At 41.9% G+C, this 19,624-nt stretch overlaps 1 protein-coding gene across 1 annotated transcript in view; it reads right to left on the bottom strand.

The window, feature by feature from the left end:
- The window catches only part of LOC137916012 (AT-rich interactive domain-containing protein 5B-like), a 62,819-nt gene that overhangs the window by 30,783 nt on the left and 12,412 nt on the right, over positions 1-19,624 (bottom strand). Inside the window, exon 4 of the mRNA XM_068759136.1 lies at positions 3,111-3,341. Within this exon, the coding sequence (XP_068615237.1) occupies positions 3,111-3,341 (231 nt within the window). The remainder of the gene's footprint in view (positions 1-3,110; positions 3,342-19,624) is intronic.

Below are 19,624 nucleotides of genomic sequence, written 5' to 3'. Positions count from 1 at the left end.
CAGGCTTGGAGGAATGAATGTTTTTAAAGATATCATCTCACGGAGCAGGATTAGGATCGTAGCATGTTTACGGCCAGCGAGGTTTTTCTTTCCCTCTAAATTCTTTCTCCAGTGCAGCTTCGTTTAGTTTCAGTTTATCAATGGGACATTTGCTTTGCTTTTCACAGTACAATTTGACAACTCATCAGAAAGTTGTTGGTTCGATCCCCAGCCCCTGCTGTCGACATGCCGACGTGCCCTTGGGCAAGACCCTGAATCCCAATCTGCTCCCATCGATGCCGTAACGATTGAAGGACGGGTGAAAAGCAGAGGACAAATCTCCCTTCTTCAGAGAAAGCTTCTTCAAATGCAGCACAAATACGTCATGTTTAAAATAGAACATCAGATCACGATAGGTGCATCTGGAAAACGTTAATATACTGTTTTTAAGTGATAAATTACCTCAAAAGATTGCCCGGCTTTAAAAAAAATATATATATTAAAGTCAGGGAAAGATATTTTCAACAAAAGATACTGAGCTGAGCATGAAATATGCAGTTTCTGTTCCTAGGACAGACACCTGGGGAATATAGGATGAATGAAAAAAAGCAGGAGGAGGAGGAGTCCTTTGCTGCTTTGCCTCTAACATGACTGATTCACTAACTTTCAAAATGCTGTAGATTTAAGCTACGTGCACACAATGAGCATCAGATTTCTGAAAGGCCGGAGAACGACAAGAAAGAGGAAGGTGAAAAGTTCGGAAGCAGAACTTTACAATCAGAGAAAATGGGGAAAATACTCGGTAACAAATGGCAACTGAGCCTGAAGCTGTTCATCGTGTTTAAATAAGCAAAACCTGTGTGTCAGTTTGAATTCACATTACAGGTGTGTGTGTTATTTCTGAGTCACTAGGACTTAACCCTGGCAACTATTCATATTTAATGCGGCAAAAAGTGTGAAATATCAAATGCTTATTAGAAAGGAGCTGCCAGGGACATGCTGATATTTCACTCTTGTTCAGAAGAGATGAATCGGAATGAAAATAATCGGGTTTAAAACCCATACTGGTGATTGCAGCTTAAACGTGAGCACGACTGTGCAGCACTCAGAACCACCGCAGCGCTGCGTTGAAGCAAGTTACCCGAAAATAGACCGACCTTTCATCTGATGGCTGCATTTCACACAATACTTTACCAACAGACTCGCAGAACTCCGCAATAGCACTTATTTCCCGAGGCTTCACGTCTTCTCCGCCCCCTGAGGTGGCCTGACACACTTTCATGAATTAGCCAAGACGAGACAGACAAGCGCTTCGAGCTGCGACAGAAGATCTGGATATTTCACCGAGAAACGTTCCTAGTCTGTGAACCCTCACTGACAATGGCAATAAACCACTTCTGATTCTGATATATCCGAAAGGTCGGAATTAGCATTGAGAGAAGCATAAAGAAAGTCCTTAAATTGTTCCCCAGATCAATTTTTAAAAAACTTTAATATTTCACAGCTGCACATTATTACTTCTTGCGTACCCACAGCGAAAGCATTTATCCTAAGGAAGGTGGATTTAATATGGTGATTTAATAGGGTTTAATATTGCTGCTTTTCCTACGGAGCCTGTAAAAGGTGGGAGAACTTCACTCAGCAGTGGCGTATTATCTGAGAGAACATTTATGTGCGTGTTTGTGCCTATAAGTAAGACGCCCTTGAGGCCTTAGTTCAGAGTGATGGAAGTTATTTGGCTCCACTGCTTTTTTTTTTTTTTCTTTTTTGTATTTTTCACAAATCACAAACAATTCTCCAAGCAGCAATTCAAGCAGAAATAAAAGCGAGCTTGAAACCAGCAAACCTTTCTGTGAATAACATTAGAAATCTGGTTGCCTTAGACAAAAAAAAAAAAAGTAGAACTCCCTCAGGCTCTGAAAATAAACATTTAGCTTTAATGTGGCTCGCAGAGGAATGGCATTACTGAGCCAAGCGAATGAGCAACAGCAGCCACAGGATGTTAAGCGTTACTATTCATAACTTATTTTCCTACATCTACAATCATTTTCCCGGCTGGTCTCACCTCTGCTGCTCTCTCAAAATGCAATTACCTACTGGCAAATGTACAGGAAAAGAGAAAGACAATGACTTTTGACCAGAGGAGCCGTTACCGTTACTGTCAAAGTGACGCTGCGCCAGAGCTCGCCGACTTCCACGGCGTCTCTGAGCAGAGGAAATATAAAGAGCGATGAATCACATTGTTCCTTTGTTTTAGCACAGCTTGGGCTTAATAAAATGTGTGGCTGCATGAGCAAGCGGGGGAAAGCTGCAGCGAATGGCAAATAAGATGTATTCCCGCCCTTCAGAACGCGCCGCTGGAATCACAGAAAGCCTTTCAATGCTTTTCAGGTGTGACTGGCGAGGCCCAGCTGGACACCATTACAGACGCAAGCAAACAAGCAAACTGTATGGAAAGCATACCGAAACGAAAACAAGAGTCTGTTGGAGCGTTTTTACAGTTTAGGCTTAATTAACGGGACTCGAAGAGGCTTTAGGACATTTGGCAGCCTCCTGACTTAAGCTAATTGCTCTTAAAATAAGAGTTGTCCCCTTATTTAGCGTCGCCCTTCTGTTACGTGATGGATAGTTGAAGGAAGGATAAAACCCCATGCGGCAGAAGCAGAGATGTCTTATTTTCTTACGGCAATGTCTTCCTTGTCAGAACATTGCAAATGTTACCCATAAAGCAAATCAACCCCCTAACGTTTTGGTCACAAAGCTAGTATAATGTGGCATTTTGATAGGCAAGTCATCCAAAAATTCAGATTTTAAATGGACTCAAGTACATTTACTGGGGAGGCTCACACTGGAATTAAATTACTTGTTCCAAAAGCCGCACAGGCCATCCATTTTCCACTAAAAGCAGACTTGAATAAAAGGTTAGAGTAACTAAACGGCATAATTGAGAGTTTGAGATGAATCGAACTGTGAGAATGCGTTTTAAGTGCAAGACTGAATTGGGACTTGAAGTGCTGATGCTTCACAGGGCGATGTGCAACACTGAAGATGGCATGAGAGGACACTGCGGCCCAACTTTGCCTCGCAGATGAACTCGGACGATAACTTATCTCAAGGCTTGCGACACTCACCAAACTCGTCGCAGATGCTCTCGTTCTGCAGCAGCGCTGGATGTTCGAAGGTGTCCCGGCAGTACAGGATCCTCGTGCTCCCGCCAAACGCGGCGATGCCGCCCAGCGCCAGCACCGTGTGGTCGAGTAGCAGAGAGGACGGCTGCGCTCGGAGCCGCGCCAATACCGAGCGGTAACGGCAATACTGGGGGTAACTGAGGACCAGAATCTTGCACCCGTCCTCCTCCTGGCCTGAAAAACAAACACAATCCAGACACACAGTTAGAGTTTCTGCAGAGATGATGCATAGTTTGGCTTTCGCTTGGGGAAAACTTTGTGGGACGAAGAGGTAAATTGTGTTTTTCAAATACCTGTAAAACCTGTAAATAATGGGAGCACTTAATTTTAGAAAGTCGTTCCAGCTCCCATTTCTCTGCAGGTATCACCAATTTATTCTCTCTCATAGATCATACATTTATAATATTCTGACACATCTACTGCCAGAGTCCTGTAAATAAGATCTTTTTACTCATTAACCATCAGACTTAAATTCCTGGGTTGCCCTCTTAATTTAATTACTTTTCAGTCTCACACCTGGAAGGAAATATTTCTCTGCTCTCAGTGACTCAGGAGCTACAAACAGTCTCGACTCCTGCAATGTATAAAAGTAAGGAAATATACAAAGGCTTCATTATTTACTCACTATACAGAGGCTCTTGGGTAGGTGCTAACGCTAATGCTATGACCTTGATCTCGCTGGTTTTAATCATGACGGTGGAGGCTACATTGCATAGCTATCACAAAGTGCCACATCAGCTCGCTTAGGGAGTCAATAATTGTGATTGATAAATTACGTGAAGGAACAAATGACTGCTGCATCAGAAGATGAAAAGACAAAGCAAGTGCTGCATACTGATAAAGTTCAGGCAGCTGCTGGCAGATAATGTTATGGGGAGTCAATGAAATGCAATGGATTCCACTAAATGTGCTCTGTGGGTAAAAATTACACTTTAAAATATGGTCTCCAATAAGAAATGATTGCTTTTAATTTAAAAAAAATCCCACCATGCCCTCTGTAAATATGATCTCATGTTAGTTAAATATGGAACTTCATTAGACTGCATGTGTTAAATCGCTCTCGGTGTGACAAGGACAACTTTAGATGCTCCTCGACTGATGGGGAATGTTTCTTAACAATTTAGACAAGGAATGTGTTTATGGTTGTTTGCATGTATGTGTTGGCGGCTCCTCAGAGTCAGGGTGTCTTCCCACGACTGACAACGTTACCCTCCGACCATCACGCGCAAATGTATTTATACCTACTGGAAAAAATACAACATGTATCTGGACAGCCTAACCCTCTGCCAAGGCAGCTCAGTTTCCACATTATGTCATTGAAATAGTAGATCAACACTCTATAATATCATTCCTTTGTCATGAAAACCTTCACTTGGAATTTAGAATTACTTTGGTATTGCCGTTAGTTTGGCAGTTATTCAAGGTAGACAAGATCAGGGTGAGGCTACGTCAGATTTGGCACCCATTGTAACTGAATGAGAACCGTTTCAGCGACAGTTTATTCTGAGTTCAGGCAGCTTTAATATTATTATTACTATTTGCTGTCTCCCAGTTGTGGATTTTGCCTGATGCCTAGAACTCAAAACATTCTGGATCACCAGGTCTGGACTATTGACTCGGATCCAGGTAATTTTTCGACGTGATAGATTTTACAGGGATGTCATTATGTAATTAAAAACAAAATGTACCACAGTGGATCATTTCTTCCACACAGTATGTCTCCAAAACAATCATCCAAATCCAGTCCTAACTGAGTAATCCTACTAATTAACAGCGAGGCCAGCAACACTAAAACGCTACCTCCCCCGCAGAGGTAATAATTTATGAGAAAAACAAACATTCAAACGCAAACCATGTGAGAACGGTTTCCCATCATGCTTTAAGATCTCGTAACCTGCCAGTTGGTTGATAGCAAAGCTCGCCGTTTTACACAGGAAGTAGTAAAACCTACAAACAGAGCTCTGCCTTCACATTGGCTGACTGCGTCTGACTAATGCATGTGGCAACTCGCTGTTATTTACACTGCCTCTGGAGAGGGAGTACGAACCAAGGTGCCACCACAAAGCCAGATATTAATAGTATACTCAAACCACGGTAAAGAGCTGTTGCAACTGTTTTGACTTGTATAAAGCATTCTTTTACGACAGTGTCTTATATCTTTTGTAAGCGATTGTGCAAGAGTCAGAGCTGCAAAGGCCACACGTTACCGCTGGTGATTAAAATGGCTCTTTTTCTGCTTTCTGGATTAATTATAATGGAACACATCTCGTCACACCCACTGAAAGGAACTATAATAACCGATAATTGAATGCGTAGTTCTTATATTTACACAGCGAGAATAGAATTGGTTAAATACTTATGGAGGAAATCTTAATCATTGACTAATTATGATATAACATGATTAACAGCATTAAACACATGTAGACACTCTACACAACATAGGGCTGCATTTTGCTCTTATTTCACACCAAAATATATTTATTTAATTAACTAGTTTGCAAAATATCCAAATATAATTACCGGTACATCTGTGCAAAACAACAACTTATTTAGTTTGGTTTTTGTTTTGTTTTAATCACTGAAGACTAAGTAAATCTGAAAATATCAAAATTAGCGAAGTTAAATTACCCATGTGTTTGATTCCACAACTAATGGACCATCTAACACTAATAGAGAATGATAAATGACTATGCAGCGACTTTTTGCTGTAGATTGTCCCTGGTCTAAAGCTCTTGGGTGTGTTATCTCTGGTTTCTAATATTCTACTTAGGCAAATACATGATAATGAAACGCCACATGACCTGAGCAGAAGTAATACAGTCCTGCACAACTTAAAACTGCCCAAATCCTAATGCAGCTACACATTATGCACATTACATTCCTTAAAGCTTGAGTGAGTGTCACATTTTGTGGACTCACATGCACTTAGTGAAGTGTTTTAAAGCAGAGTGCTAATATTTTTCTAGCTTACAAAGCCGCCTGCACGGTTCAGTGGTTGATGAAGCGGAGTCAGGCAGTTTGAAACACGATTTTTACATGAATTATTCACAGCCCTGTCTGCTTTTACAAAGCCCTTGCACAGGACATTCATGGGGAATTTCAGCTTGCAAGTTAATATTTCAGGGGCGCCTTACACCTAAAGACAAAGCAGACAGACTGAACAGGTTTATTTTAAAATGCATTTTTCTCTCTCTTTTTTTTTTAAACGTTATTTCATGAAACTAGAGACATTGTGCTGCGAGAAAAGGGCAGAGAGGACACAATTCATAATATTTTTTTATAGCAGCTGCATTCCCAACAATCAGCGTAATTAGTTCCACTGTTCTCCAATATGACAGCAACTTCAAAGGAGATTATTTAAAGCATTGAGTCAGTGCAAAAGCAGGCTTACACAGACGTACACGCACATAAGTATGCAGAGGAAGCCGCCCAAAAGACGCAGATGCATAAATACATGTATTCCATTGTGCGTGCATATACATAGCACGCCGTAAGACGCTTGCAGATGTCCTTAGCAATTACAGCTCAGAGATGTAGCAGGCTTTTTGTTTCCAAATGTCAGGGCTTTCATTGTAAGCGGTCACCGTCAGACCGTTCTTTCTCCCGAGAACGCTCGCAGCATTTCACTTGATTAGATTCAATTTGGAAAGAGAGCCGCAGGACATTAATAACTGTACAAAGCCGTAGCAAAGTATGCATGGCGGGTGTGCCTGCGCTGCTGCGTCTAATGTACGAGGGTAGGTACACTTTAAAATTCCATTTTATTGTTATAGCCCAACCTTTCATAATAAAGGACATCTTTATCTTCGCTTAAGCTCTCTAATTGGTTCGGGCTACGGCTGCTTCACCTGAGAGCTCAACGGCACTCTGTGATGATGAGATTTGTTTCCCTTTCTCTTGTTCTCTGTTATATATTCTCTCCCTGTACGACATTCCTGTCCCTCTGCTAGCGTAGCATGTTGATAAAACAGCTGTGCTGTGAGAGATTGTTTTCAGAACACGCTGTAAAGCTCCTGACCTCATAAACTACAGTAGTGTCAGGGTCGTAACGGTTCCCCAGGACCGCTGATGTTAGAACCTTTCAGTAAGTGCAGCACTCAATAAACCCAAATGCAATACAACAAGGTCTAAACTGATTAAACTTTCTATTTAGTGCAACACTTGGTGCTCTATATTTTTTGCATAAACCCGTGGAGTACTGCTCACAACGTGTGAATAGTTGTATAATGTCTTCTGTAGGGCTTGTAAAAAGTAAAAAGGATGACATCATAATAACATTATCTCAGCTTGGGCTTGAAGGTTACAATATTATAACAGAAAACATGTGTTACACACTGGGAGCATGGAGAATGAAAGACAGGGTGCTTTACGAGCCAAGAGTCCTAATGAAAGACACTATCCAATTGCATTGTGGGAACTGTAGGAGCCGGTGACTTTGGATCTTGACTCATACAAGTTTATTCTTTTCGATGCATCTCCTGTCAATCTTTTAACTCTGTAATATTTTTTTGTAATTAATGATACAAACGAATTATCTTCAAATCACAAAGCATGAGATTAGAAAGAACGGAACAAAAAGAAGAATGACTGACACAGGTATGCAGACTAATGAGAGTGATGCAATCAGAACACGGAATAAAAGACGAGTATGCTCTTCTGTGCAAGTGATTTAAAAGCTCTGACAGTTTTGTAAAATGATACGGGATCGTAAACTGGTGCATATGGGAGCCATAAATAGACCTGCTTGTCTTTTTACTCACAAAGACAGCTGAAATAGCTTCATCAGTGTTAATATGCCTTATTTTTGTGGTTCTTCTGTAACGTTTAATGCTCAATACAAAGTAAATTACAAATATAACGTAAAGCTTTCAAGTCCTAAAACAGAAATACTGTACCTCCAAAAGTAAACAATGCAGTAAAAACTTTCAGCAAATAGTTTGTGTGAAATAAGGTCCCACCTCTCTTTGAGCAGATAGCCAATCAAATTTGAAAAGAGCAGCGAAGCACTTCAGACAGCCAATCGCATTCCAGCCCTTGGGCATGGCCTTGACAAGAGAACGCTGAAGGAAGTGTGCCAGAGTGTTATTTTATTTTATTTTATTGACTGTAATTTCATATCATTATATTTTCTCCATACACAAAAAAACAAGAGCTTTCCTTATTAATCTGTCAATTTATGAAACAAAATGAGGTTTAAGGAAACAAAATAAATATTTGAGGGCCATTTGCCAAATAGTTCATGCAAAGCCTGAAGAAAGACAGATGATCCTCTCTCTCTCTCTCTCACACACACACACACACACAGTGACTCATTAATATTTTCAGCAGCTAATCCTTCTTTCTGGGACACTGACTTATCAATAGGCCTTTATAATGTGATTGTTATTTCCTCGTGTGACGATAAATGAAACTCGTGCTCAAACAGGTTGACAGGATAGGCAGGCACTATCAACAAGATTGATGATCAAGAGTCTAAATTTCCCATGACGCTGGAATTTGATATATGAAAAAAGATTCCTTCTTCAAAACAGGAGTTTGGCTCCTGATATCCCAAGTCTGAGTTAGCCTTCACTCCGCAAACCAAGTTAACACGCTAGTTAGCAGCCACAGTTAGCAGCTAATCAATGAGATCAGAAACAGAACATATTGTATTTTTGTATGATGCAGTTTTTTGAATACGGTTAGAAAGTATTTTCGTTAACTATGGCTAATCTGTATGCCTATTCCTGATTTTTAAAAAACCTAAAAGTAGTCGTACAACAGTATTCCAAAAAGCTATGATGTGATTTTTTTTTATTTATTATTAGCCAATAAATGTTCAAGTATTAGACCAACTCAAATGTTTTCTGGTACTTCACTCAGAGCAGCCAAGAAAAGAACTGAAGAGGAACAATTCCGTCCTTTAACAGAATATAGACGCTAATACCCTCGCCCAGCATGGCAACCCCATGATCCCCATATTTGATTTGGAATCAGCTATATGCATCTTGATGCAACCCTCTCCATATCAGGCATCAGGACTCGTAATTAGGAATGCACTGGCTTGTGCATCCCCATAGCTGGGGCGCTAACCCCCCCCCCCCCCCCCCCCCCGGGTGAGGAACCAAACCTCCAACGTTCCAATCCCACTCTACCTCATGAGCCAGGGTGGCCACAGCAGACACCGCCGTTTTTGATAAATGAGTACAAATAATAATTAATTCATCATTTAGCAGCCATTCACAATGTAAACATGACAGGGAAGTCATAAGCGATGCGTTTAAAACAACACAAGCTACGACATCGTCTAAATATTGCATTGATGTGTCACACTACACTGTAAGCGACACTACTGCCGTGCACAGAGAAAGTCATTATAGCTCCAGCAGCTATTACCAGACACTGACTCCACTCCAACACAGTAAAACGAGCATGCTGTAATACAGGTGCACAAGATGAGTTCATAAATACGACAGGATTATAGCACAGCGCCGGCTGGATTTGATGTTTCTAAGGGTGGATCGATCTTCCTCTGAGGGAAAAAGAAGGAATGCAGCCTGAAACAGTCGCACTGTCCACTAGAAATAAATATGATATGAATATGGAACAAGGTCCAACTTTGCATCACTCCAGGGGGGGGATGTAAGACTATATTTCTAATCACACCAAAGGAGACATTTCTGCATGTCTTCCACAACAAGCATGGCAAATTACTAGTCGTAAGCAAAATCTGAGAAAAGCCTCATATGACAGGAAACTCATTAGTTGTGGTTGAAGCAGCTGCTCTGCAGGATGAATAGCTTTTGCACTGTTAAATAAAAGGAAAAAAAAATACATGGCCGATATCACCGCATTTCAAACCCCGGGAAATAAAAAGGGGGGGGGGCGATCCGCTGCGTCTCTGAGATCCTCTGATTGTGTTGGAGATTTACTGTAGATGCTTTGGAAGTCAGGAATAAAACTGTTGTAACATGAGCGCTGCTGACAGTCACAAGCAGAGCAGATCTACGCCGGCTAATTAAAGCCCAAAATGTGACTCATGTAAACTGTGTCATTTACATTCAGCACCTCTCAAAGCTCCAAACGGCCCACGAGCTTTGACAGGATCTCTCAGACGAGTGCGCCCGCTCGCTCCCGCTCGTCGCAGGCAGGCAGGAAGAAGCCGAAAGCCATTACTTTTCATGCTCTCTGTCACCCGCTGCAGTCCTTAAATCACTCACTCGGCTCAGATTTGCTGTTGTCAACATTTCCACATTATCTGCTCGGCCAAGGAATTTACCGGACCCCCCCCCCCCTTTGCTGCTGTGTGGGGACGGCGAGGAGCAGCAAGGCGCGTAACCCACAGCCAATAATGTCACGTTCGTACTTGAGCTCTACAAGCTTTACAGGAATAGACAAGAAGCAATATTTGGCAGAAGAGAGAGGAGAAGTGACTTGTTTGGTATTCTCACTCCATACTTGGCTATCTACTCTCGGCTGTGTATTGATCGCAGAGGTTGACCTGCTTCCATTTAGCCTCTTCTCATAATATACAACACATCTTTGATTCATCCGACTTGTAGCTCTCTCCCTCTCTCTCTCTCCATCTCGCTCTCTTTTCTCAATGAGGGGACACGACACTAAGAGGGGGCCACATAAGTAGCAGCAGGCGCCCGATCTGGCTATTGGTTTCATGTTATTGAAACCTGACCAACTAAAGGGCGAACAGCATCTGTCAATGACACAAAATGGAAATAAGGCACGGAGGAGAGGCGTCGCATTTTTCGCTCGCAGCCTCGTGTTCCCAAAGCGAAGCGAGGATGACATGAAGCAATGCAATAAATTCATCTGCATCATTTATCACTCGTCCCATCTGTGAATGACTCCACTATTGTGGATAAAGCAAAATGTGCGAGGACATTTTTGGCTAATTACAGGATACTCTGCAGTGCAAACAAACTCACATTAATCACGCAGACGCTGCGGCATCAATTACTCACTATTGGGAATAAACAAGAGCAACGCCATCGCTTGATGTGTCGCGAACGCTTCCACATTTTGTTCAAAGGGAATATTTGTATAATACGCCTGTTTCTAATTCATGTAATGGACCTGCCTTAAGTAACATTGTGTGTTTGCCGCTCACTCAGGTGTCATCCATCATCAGCACCCCATCAGTCTCAGACGCCGTCCGCCTTTACGCTCTTATTCCATCAGCTGGAATCTGTGCTCTCACGCAGCTTTAATGACAGCCTCCACCTATTGGACGTCTTTTGAGGGTCAAATCTTACTCTTATTTCAGTTCATTCCCTCCCAGGCATGAATACGGTCCTATTTAAAACAGAATCTTTGTTCTCTTCATTGATTATTAATTGATTTTAGTTGGGATGTTATGTAAAAACCAGAATACAAACAAGCTGCGTTTACTGGCAATGACTTGACAAAGTGTTCGAAAGGTCAACGATGTTAATGAGATGACAGATTCATTATCTTTCTGTTGCACAACTGTTAAACAAAGTAGAAAAACATGTCGCGTTTTATTTACGATCACACAACATTTGCAATTATACCAATACCTGTGCGATCAGAGGCTAAAAACATGATTGCACGTCTGTTCTTTTCAAGCTGCTGTGCTCTTAATGCTTTAATATTTGAACAGTCCTGCTTAAAAGCCTCGCTGTTGGACTGATTGATTTAATCATAGCGTTACTGTAATGTTTGCTTTCACTTCACCATCATCTTCAGCGAGAGCAAATATCATGCTACATCACGAGCGCCAAAGGACAAACAAACCCTGTTAGCGATGAGCGTGGTGTAATACTCACAGTACTCTGAATCAATACCAGTATTGCTCCCTTTCTGCTGGATGCATCGCATTTGAGATATTAACTTCATACAGTGAAAATAGATCAAGTGAAATGTTTCCGTTGACAGATTTTGCCGCCATCACTACACTGCTAGGAGCATCAGTTAATGGCATCAAGCCATATTTATCTTCAACGCAATCGGCTCTGGCTGCCTCGAGACGGGTGCTGTTTATTTATACACTGGGAATAAATCACGAAAGAAAAGAGGGGAAGCGGTTTAAGCAGCAGGACTGGTTTAAGAAGTTAGTGTGTGTGTGGGGGGGGGTAAATCACATGTTCCCCCATGAATTCAATCAATCTGTTAACATCTGCTGTACTTGATTCAGAAGATTTTATCGCATACAAAGTGTGCGTTGTGACTTTAAAGAGGTGTCAGGCTTTTTGCCTTTACAAGCCATGTCTGTGCGATAATTCGCCTTAGATAATAATATTCCCACAAAAGGCCACTAACACCCAGAGGGGATGTTCAACCGAAGCTGCACATAGAGTTGAGTAACACACAGAGAGAGTAATACATAGACAGGGAGGAAAGGAGGAGGGAGAGAGAGAGAGAAAGCCCTCCATGCATGCTGGCTCCTGTTCTTAATTATAGTAAAGCATTAAAGTGCCTCATTCATTTCAGCAGGGCAGGGCAGCGGCCTGCGAAAGAAAAAAGACATTTAAATAGTAAGTCACCTCAATTTATTCTAGTGTGCACCAGGATTGAAAACACTTGGCTATGCATGTAAGCACACGCATGTAAGCACACGCATGTACGCACACGCATGTACACACACGCTCGCTGGTTGTACGAACAGTGTGCACACACATAAACACGCTGGGAAGTTCAACTACCCTCTGCTCCAGCATTCCATCCCAGATGTTTTAGAGGTTGAGGGGGGGGGGGGGGTTAAAAAAAAAACACGCATATTAAATGTTTTTCTCTCGACAGAGAGGGAGAGAAGAGAAAAGAAGAGAAGAAACAACACAAGCACTTTCCTCCGGTTGATTTATGTGATTCTATTACATTAAACATTCTTTCCCCTGAGCAGGCTCAGCTCCCGAGCAACCATCGCTCAGAGCCCTAATGTGTCTGGCACAAGGCCAGGGAAAGCTGCCTGCCTTATTGATTGCCAGATTGAAAAGTTTGCATTTAATAGGTCTTGTAATACATGAAGGAATTATTCAGAGGGGCTCCTTGTCAAAACTTAAATTGGTTCTTTTGATTATCAAAAACAATGAGAACCTCATAACAAAAATGCCAACGCTCCAACAAGCCCACCTTTTGAGTTTGAAACGGTGACGTCACTTCGGCCCCCTCAGTGAAAAGGAAAGGGAAGTTAAACCGTGATAACTACGAGGTTAGAGGCCGCGCGGTTACTTAAGAGGAGAAAGACACGTCTTCTCCAGGCAGATCTCCTTTTGTGTAGTGACGGATCAGCCCTGAACACCGTTCGCTGTCTGCATCCTGACTAATGAAAGACTACTGCTGGGTTTTGAGGGGTCAATCCACTTACGGTGCAGTCAATTCAGAGTAAAACAAGCTGCCCTGCAAGAAGTCGAAATGTGCAAATACCACAGGGACCAATTTAATCAGGTATCTTGGGCTGCAGAAATACAGCTGCACAAAGCAGTCAAACACCTCTCCTCTCCTCAGACGAGCCTTAACGCTTTTTACAGCCAGGTGATGATATCCCATCCATGATGGACACCCTCATTTGTCACAGAACTCTGTCCAACACAAACTCAGTGGAGCAGCTGTGATGGGTGATCTCAGCGGCTGTCACCGGCGGCGTAAAAGAATGTTGCGTAGAGAGTTTTCTGAGCTATAATAGACAGCATTCCCAACTTCACCTACTCTCCTGCAGAATGAAACGGATGACATGTTTGGGTTGGAATACATCTATAATGGGGCAGCACATTCCCATTTGAGTTAAGTTCTGCAGGAAGGTTACAGCAAAGGAAGCAGAAGGAGAGAGGGAGGGGGGGGGGGGGGGGGGGCTCTTATCAGTAGATTGGGAATTGGGTCAGGGAAAGAATTACATGCCATTCTCGATCAAAGTTGGCACATGCATTTCCTCAAAGAAGGGCCCTTCATTATCAACTCTGATTTATTTCTGTGAGTGTTAAGGGAAGCATGATTGAATATGTTTTTCAGAACAACAACACAAAAGAAAAAACGGAATACCGCTGGAGGATATTTGGGACGGGCATGTTTCCCGATGGTAAGACTGTAATGAGAAAGAAGAAAGAAGGGTATTTGTCAGAGATGTTTGTGGGTGTTGCCATTCACCATGGCTCCATTGTGAATCCCTGTCATTATATAAGAATCTCTCTCTCTCTCTCTCTCCCTCCGTTTGTGTCTCTCTATCATCGGATCTGTATGGAGGAGGATGGCTTTAAATAAACAGCCTGTGTTGCTAAGCCAAGTGGAACCCTTTTTCAATAATTACATCCAGCACAATATTCAATTTACAGCGCTTTTATTTATCTAGAGGACTCCACAATGTGGCAAAGAAAAGACTGACATTTGCGGTGCATTGCAACAACTAGAGCGGTACGCTCCCTGAGGGGAAACGTTTTAGTCTGTGGCTTTGAGGGAGACTTTGTAGATAGTAATATGTCATTAAAAACCAGCGCCATCTGTTCAGATTTCTTGTTTATGTGCCGTCATTGGTGTCAAGCTTTTTGAAGATGCACCAACAAATCCCAGAAAAGCAAAACTGTAGGATTTTCTCTTGTATATTTTGGTGTGCAATTAGTTGTGATCACACATTCAAAAGGCACGGCAAAAAAAAAAGAGAGAAAACAACAACCACTAACAATTGTTTTCTCTCCACAAGCCCTAATGATCTCTATTTGAAGTTCCCCCGCTCGGTCCCACACAAACGGTTTCCACAGGATTGCTTTGTTATTCACGTGAAAGACACAGTATCGGGCTAAACAAGCAGGTAATCTTCGAAAAGCTGCTACGAATGTGGCTTTAAATTCAGTCCTGATTACAGAGCATGGCCTGTGACGGCAAAACCCACTTCGTCGATGGAGCTCTAATCACTGTAACGCAGCACGCGCTGCAGAGTGTCTGTAGCTGCGTTGCACAGGGAAGATAAGAACTTCAATGGAAATTATCTACTCGCCCCAACAAGTTTATGCTCACTGCTTACTCATGCCAAGGAAATCGTTTCTATTTGTCTTTGTGACAAGTCCAATATGAAAACCGGCGGAGATTTCATTCTTTACATCCACAGGCTGTTGTGTAACTTTAAGCACAGTATAAAAAACACATTATGAATCACAGACGTTATTTGGTGTACGTCGTCGTCGAAGAAGAAGCCACAGCGAGGACTGGAAACATGTGCGTAGATAAAGATGTGACGAATGATCAAAAACGCTCCTGGAATCAATTTTCTCCTGATGAAAGCCAAACACGGAATTATCAGACTAAGTGAACGCATATTTATCCAGCTTCTGTGTGAAACCCTCCCTTCGTTCCACCGCTTCATTTAGCACATTCAGTGACATAAAGTAGCACAAACTGCGTCGGAAACAAAGAGATTCTGCGACTCTTACATCGTTAATTTTCAATATCTGGCGTAAGGAATAAAACGAAAGGCTTTCCTGAGTTATAGCCGAGGAGACAATCGAGGGAAAAAACCAGACCGGCTGAACACCTCTAATTTTGCCAAGTGCTCCTAAGGCCAGTACATAACAAGGAAATGGACTGACAGGTTGAGAACGAGGAAAGAGAGGCATCAGTGATCTATTGTTTGCAGCCAAGGCGCTCTTTCCAACTCCTCTGGCAGTTAATATATCAAAGAAACCAAAATATATTACACCATCTGCACGGGATGTTTTACAAATACAGATTATGTCATTTGTGTTTCTTTGGCTTATAATAAAGGCATTAAGTCCAGTTATGTATCCTCGCAAGTATGCAGCACATGCATGCACACACACACACACACACACACACACAATGCTCCCACTGAGGTCTGGGATCTATCAAACCCCCCACTGCAATTACCGTTTAAAGTGGGCAAAAAGCATTACCTCTGTTTCTATTTATCTATGTATAGATGTGTGTGTGTGCAGCCGAACCCACACACAATATATGTCTCCATTGGAACTATAGTAATTCGTGTGCATCACTATTGAGTGACAGATTATGACACACATTTAGAGGATGGTGACAGTTATTTTTACCCCAGCTGAAGTCTTACTGGAGACATTTTTCATTTTAAGGTCGACTTAAACAGGTATTTCAAGTGAGGGATCATGTGTCCGCTCACACACTGCAGGGCTCAGTGCTATCAATGCACAGATCAGCCTCATCAAATCACAAGCTCTAAGAGGCAGGCTCTGGTTCAGAAGTGAATAAAAAGCACATCAAGAACTCGGGCTACTCAGTATTCAAACTGTAAATGATCCTATTGAATTAACAGATGCATTCATGTGCATATAGTATTTCTCTGTTCTAGCTGCTTGAAGTGGTTGTAGCTAATTTTACTATTTATTTACTTGTCAGGATTTTGCTTACCGGTAATATTTAAAATACGTATTATTTAAGGAATCTGTCTTATTCTGTTTTTTTTTTCATTTTGCAAATCCAGTAACTAAAACTGTCAACTGGAGCAGAAGCTCAAAGAACGCTCTTCGCTCGCTCTGTTCGCTTCTCCTAATTTTGCTTTGTACTTCAAGTCCGTTTGATTTGCGCATCAGGGTGTCCAGAAAAAGACAGTCTTGCACGCAATCCTAAAGCAGATGGACGGGCGTGCTGATAAAATATGCAGCTCTATTAATGTGAAAATCTGTTGTTTCTAGAATACCTACTGGGCGACACAGAATCGTCTGTATCTATATGTCTGAAGGCACAATGTCACTGGGAAGTCGGCGTGAGGGAGACGTGCATCAAGGCTTCTCTGCGCTGAAATATTTAGGGTGCTGTAATACTTGAAAAGAGCTTGACAGAGACAGATATAGAAAAAGGCTGCGTGTTAGGAAAGTGTGAGTCAGAGTGTAACTGTAACCGGCAGATGGTTTCTCTAAAAAGAAATCAATGTTACTCCATCGGGCTGTAATCTCACATGAAACATCCAGAACCTTGTGATTTTTAGTTCTTCTCATGACAAATTCTGAAAAATAACGCGTCTATCGGGGAGAGAACCGAACTCCCTCTTTCTATTTAAGATGCCTGGCAGAGGTCACATCAGTAGCATCTGCTATTTCCAGGCCTGACTAATGGAGAGAAGAGAGACATAGCTGTTGTAATGGAGAGACAGAGCCATTCCTCTCCTCTGAGACCCCTCTCATTGTTTAACGCTCCACATGACCCCCCCCCCCCCCCCCCAACCCTCGCGCAAGATGGAATAAACATTCCAGAAATAAAATAACACCAATCATTAATGGAAAAATAGCTATACAAAGAAGCTAAATGTGATTACTGTGCGAGGACACAGCGCCGATGTTGTGTGGTCTCTCTCTCTTCCCACTCACAGTGTGTCTCTCTATCTCTTCATCCCATTCATATTCGAGGCATGCTCAAACATCTAATAGATTTTTCCACGCCAGCACGCAATTTACTGCTTACAGATTTAGAATTCTTTGGCTTCCGGCCAGTCAGAAGTGAATTAATGATATGAGCACATCAGTGAGGGGGAAAAACAGCTTGTGATTCTCTCTCCTACAGGTCTGAGCATAATGAAGAAGATACTGCCATAAACCCGTCCCGTCCCACACCAGGGAGAAAAAAATACATACTAGAAAAAAGGGGGGATGAAAGAGGAATACAATCAATACAAACACTCCATTAAATTACTTCATTGGAGATTTTGGATGGTTGGTAGAATTAGATCTGCAAAAGCAGAAGCCAAAATGTTCACGGGGCAGAAAGCAGACAAGTGAAAATGACACAATCTGCCTCATAATGTGAATGGAGGACGAGTGGTCTGTCTCACAGAGACATTCTCTCTCCGTCCCAGTCACAACATGCCATTACTCTCCTCACGCCAAAGGCTTGTTCTCTTTATCTTTTCCAAGAAAGCGCTCACTCCGCGCCCCACTGCAGTCGAAACATTAAACATTTTCATCTGTGCTGGTGAGTCAAAGTCCCAAATATTGTTCTGTATTGTCACCGAGACAAATCAACCATGAGAAGACAGCATCTGTCTGTTTCCTTATCGCCCTTTCAACCCAAATAAACAGTCTGAGACGCTCTGAACAGACGGCGAAAAAAAGGACAGAATCAACCCTCCGCATCAAATTGAAATGTTCCCAAAGAAATATTGTTGAGATATCAGCCCAAGTGTGTGTGTGTGTGTTAAGCCCAGTGCATAGATCAGAGGGAAATACAGCAGTCCTTTTCTCAAGCGGTTGAGGCTGTAAGGAAAAATTAAATGCATTGATATAGCCCCGGTGCCTTGATCTCCCTCCTGTGCCTTTCAGAACAATCAATGCACCTTAAGCTGAAATCAATTGCAATGATATATTAGTGTGTAATAATAATAATGATAATAAAAGAATAACTCAAAAGTATACTCTCCGAAAGATTTATATTTTGCATCTAGACTTCATTCTTTCCTCTTAATGCACACAATTACCCAACAATAAAGAGCACAAAGGAAAAAGATGAGCGTCTCACAGCCGAAAAAAGTAATCCAAAGCCACACTGCAGCTCTCTTGGTAGACATGGTTGTTTTATTTTGCAGGGTTGGTGGTTTGATCCCTGGCTCTGACTGTCCGCTCGATCAAACGTCCTTGAATGGGATGTCGCACTTCAAACTGCTCCTGATGCATGTTTATGGAAATAAATATACATCTCTGGATAAAAGCCCCTCCCTGCAGTGTACAGTGCTTACCTTTAAAATACACGATACGCTCAGTAATGAAGGTCGGTCATTATGGCTCATTGGAAAGTCAGTTATGTCATTAGAAAACAACTCACAACATAGCTCATTTTGATTCAGATCTATCAGACACTGGATGGGAACATCCTGGAAACTCATTAATATCGGCTATCAGTAGCAAAGAGATGGCTGAAAACTAACATTTTTAATAATTGAAATTTATTGTGATCCATTGCACATATTTAATTCACCTATTAAAGCAAAATGAAATAAAGTAAAAAATAACAACAAGTTAAAAGTGGGGGGCTTTTGCAATAACCCTTATAAATGATGAATCAACTAAGAGGCACTCAGGAACAACTCATGTTCAGGAGTCCAGGGCTATGATCTTGTATAATCTTCCACAACATCTCATCTCACATTCTGCGTCTTGGCTTCTACACTGAAGACATGAATTGAAGGAAAACGAGAGTAAATCTACTGGGCATTTTTGTGCACAAGATACATATTTTGTAGCATGTTTTTTTATTCCTTTAAAAGCTCTCCGTTTCTTGCAGCACAAGCCAACAAACTGTATCTCCACACACACAGCTCTCCAGCGCTCAGCTTCCTAGTATACGACCAGAAACCAATTTCATCAGGCAGCAATGGAAGAAGGGAAAAAAAAAAGGAATCAGGCCAGTTCTCTGGGGAAAGATAGAGGGGCAGAATGTAAACTTCCCTGGCAAGCAACCCCTGGTGGATTGAACTGTAAAAGAAGCTCTAATGTTCACTTCAATACAAGATAAACTGAGTGGACAGTCTGCATTAG

Source organism: Brachionichthys hirsutus, unplaced genomic scaffold, assembly GCF_040956055.1.
Source record: "Brachionichthys hirsutus isolate HB-005 unplaced genomic scaffold, CSIRO-AGI_Bhir_v1 contig_818, whole genome shotgun sequence".
Lineage (NCBI taxonomy): Eukaryota > Metazoa > Chordata > Actinopteri > Lophiiformes > Brachionichthyidae > Brachionichthys > Brachionichthys hirsutus.
Note: the sequence above shows the minus strand (reverse complement) of the source record. Positions and strands in the feature narration are given on the sequence as shown.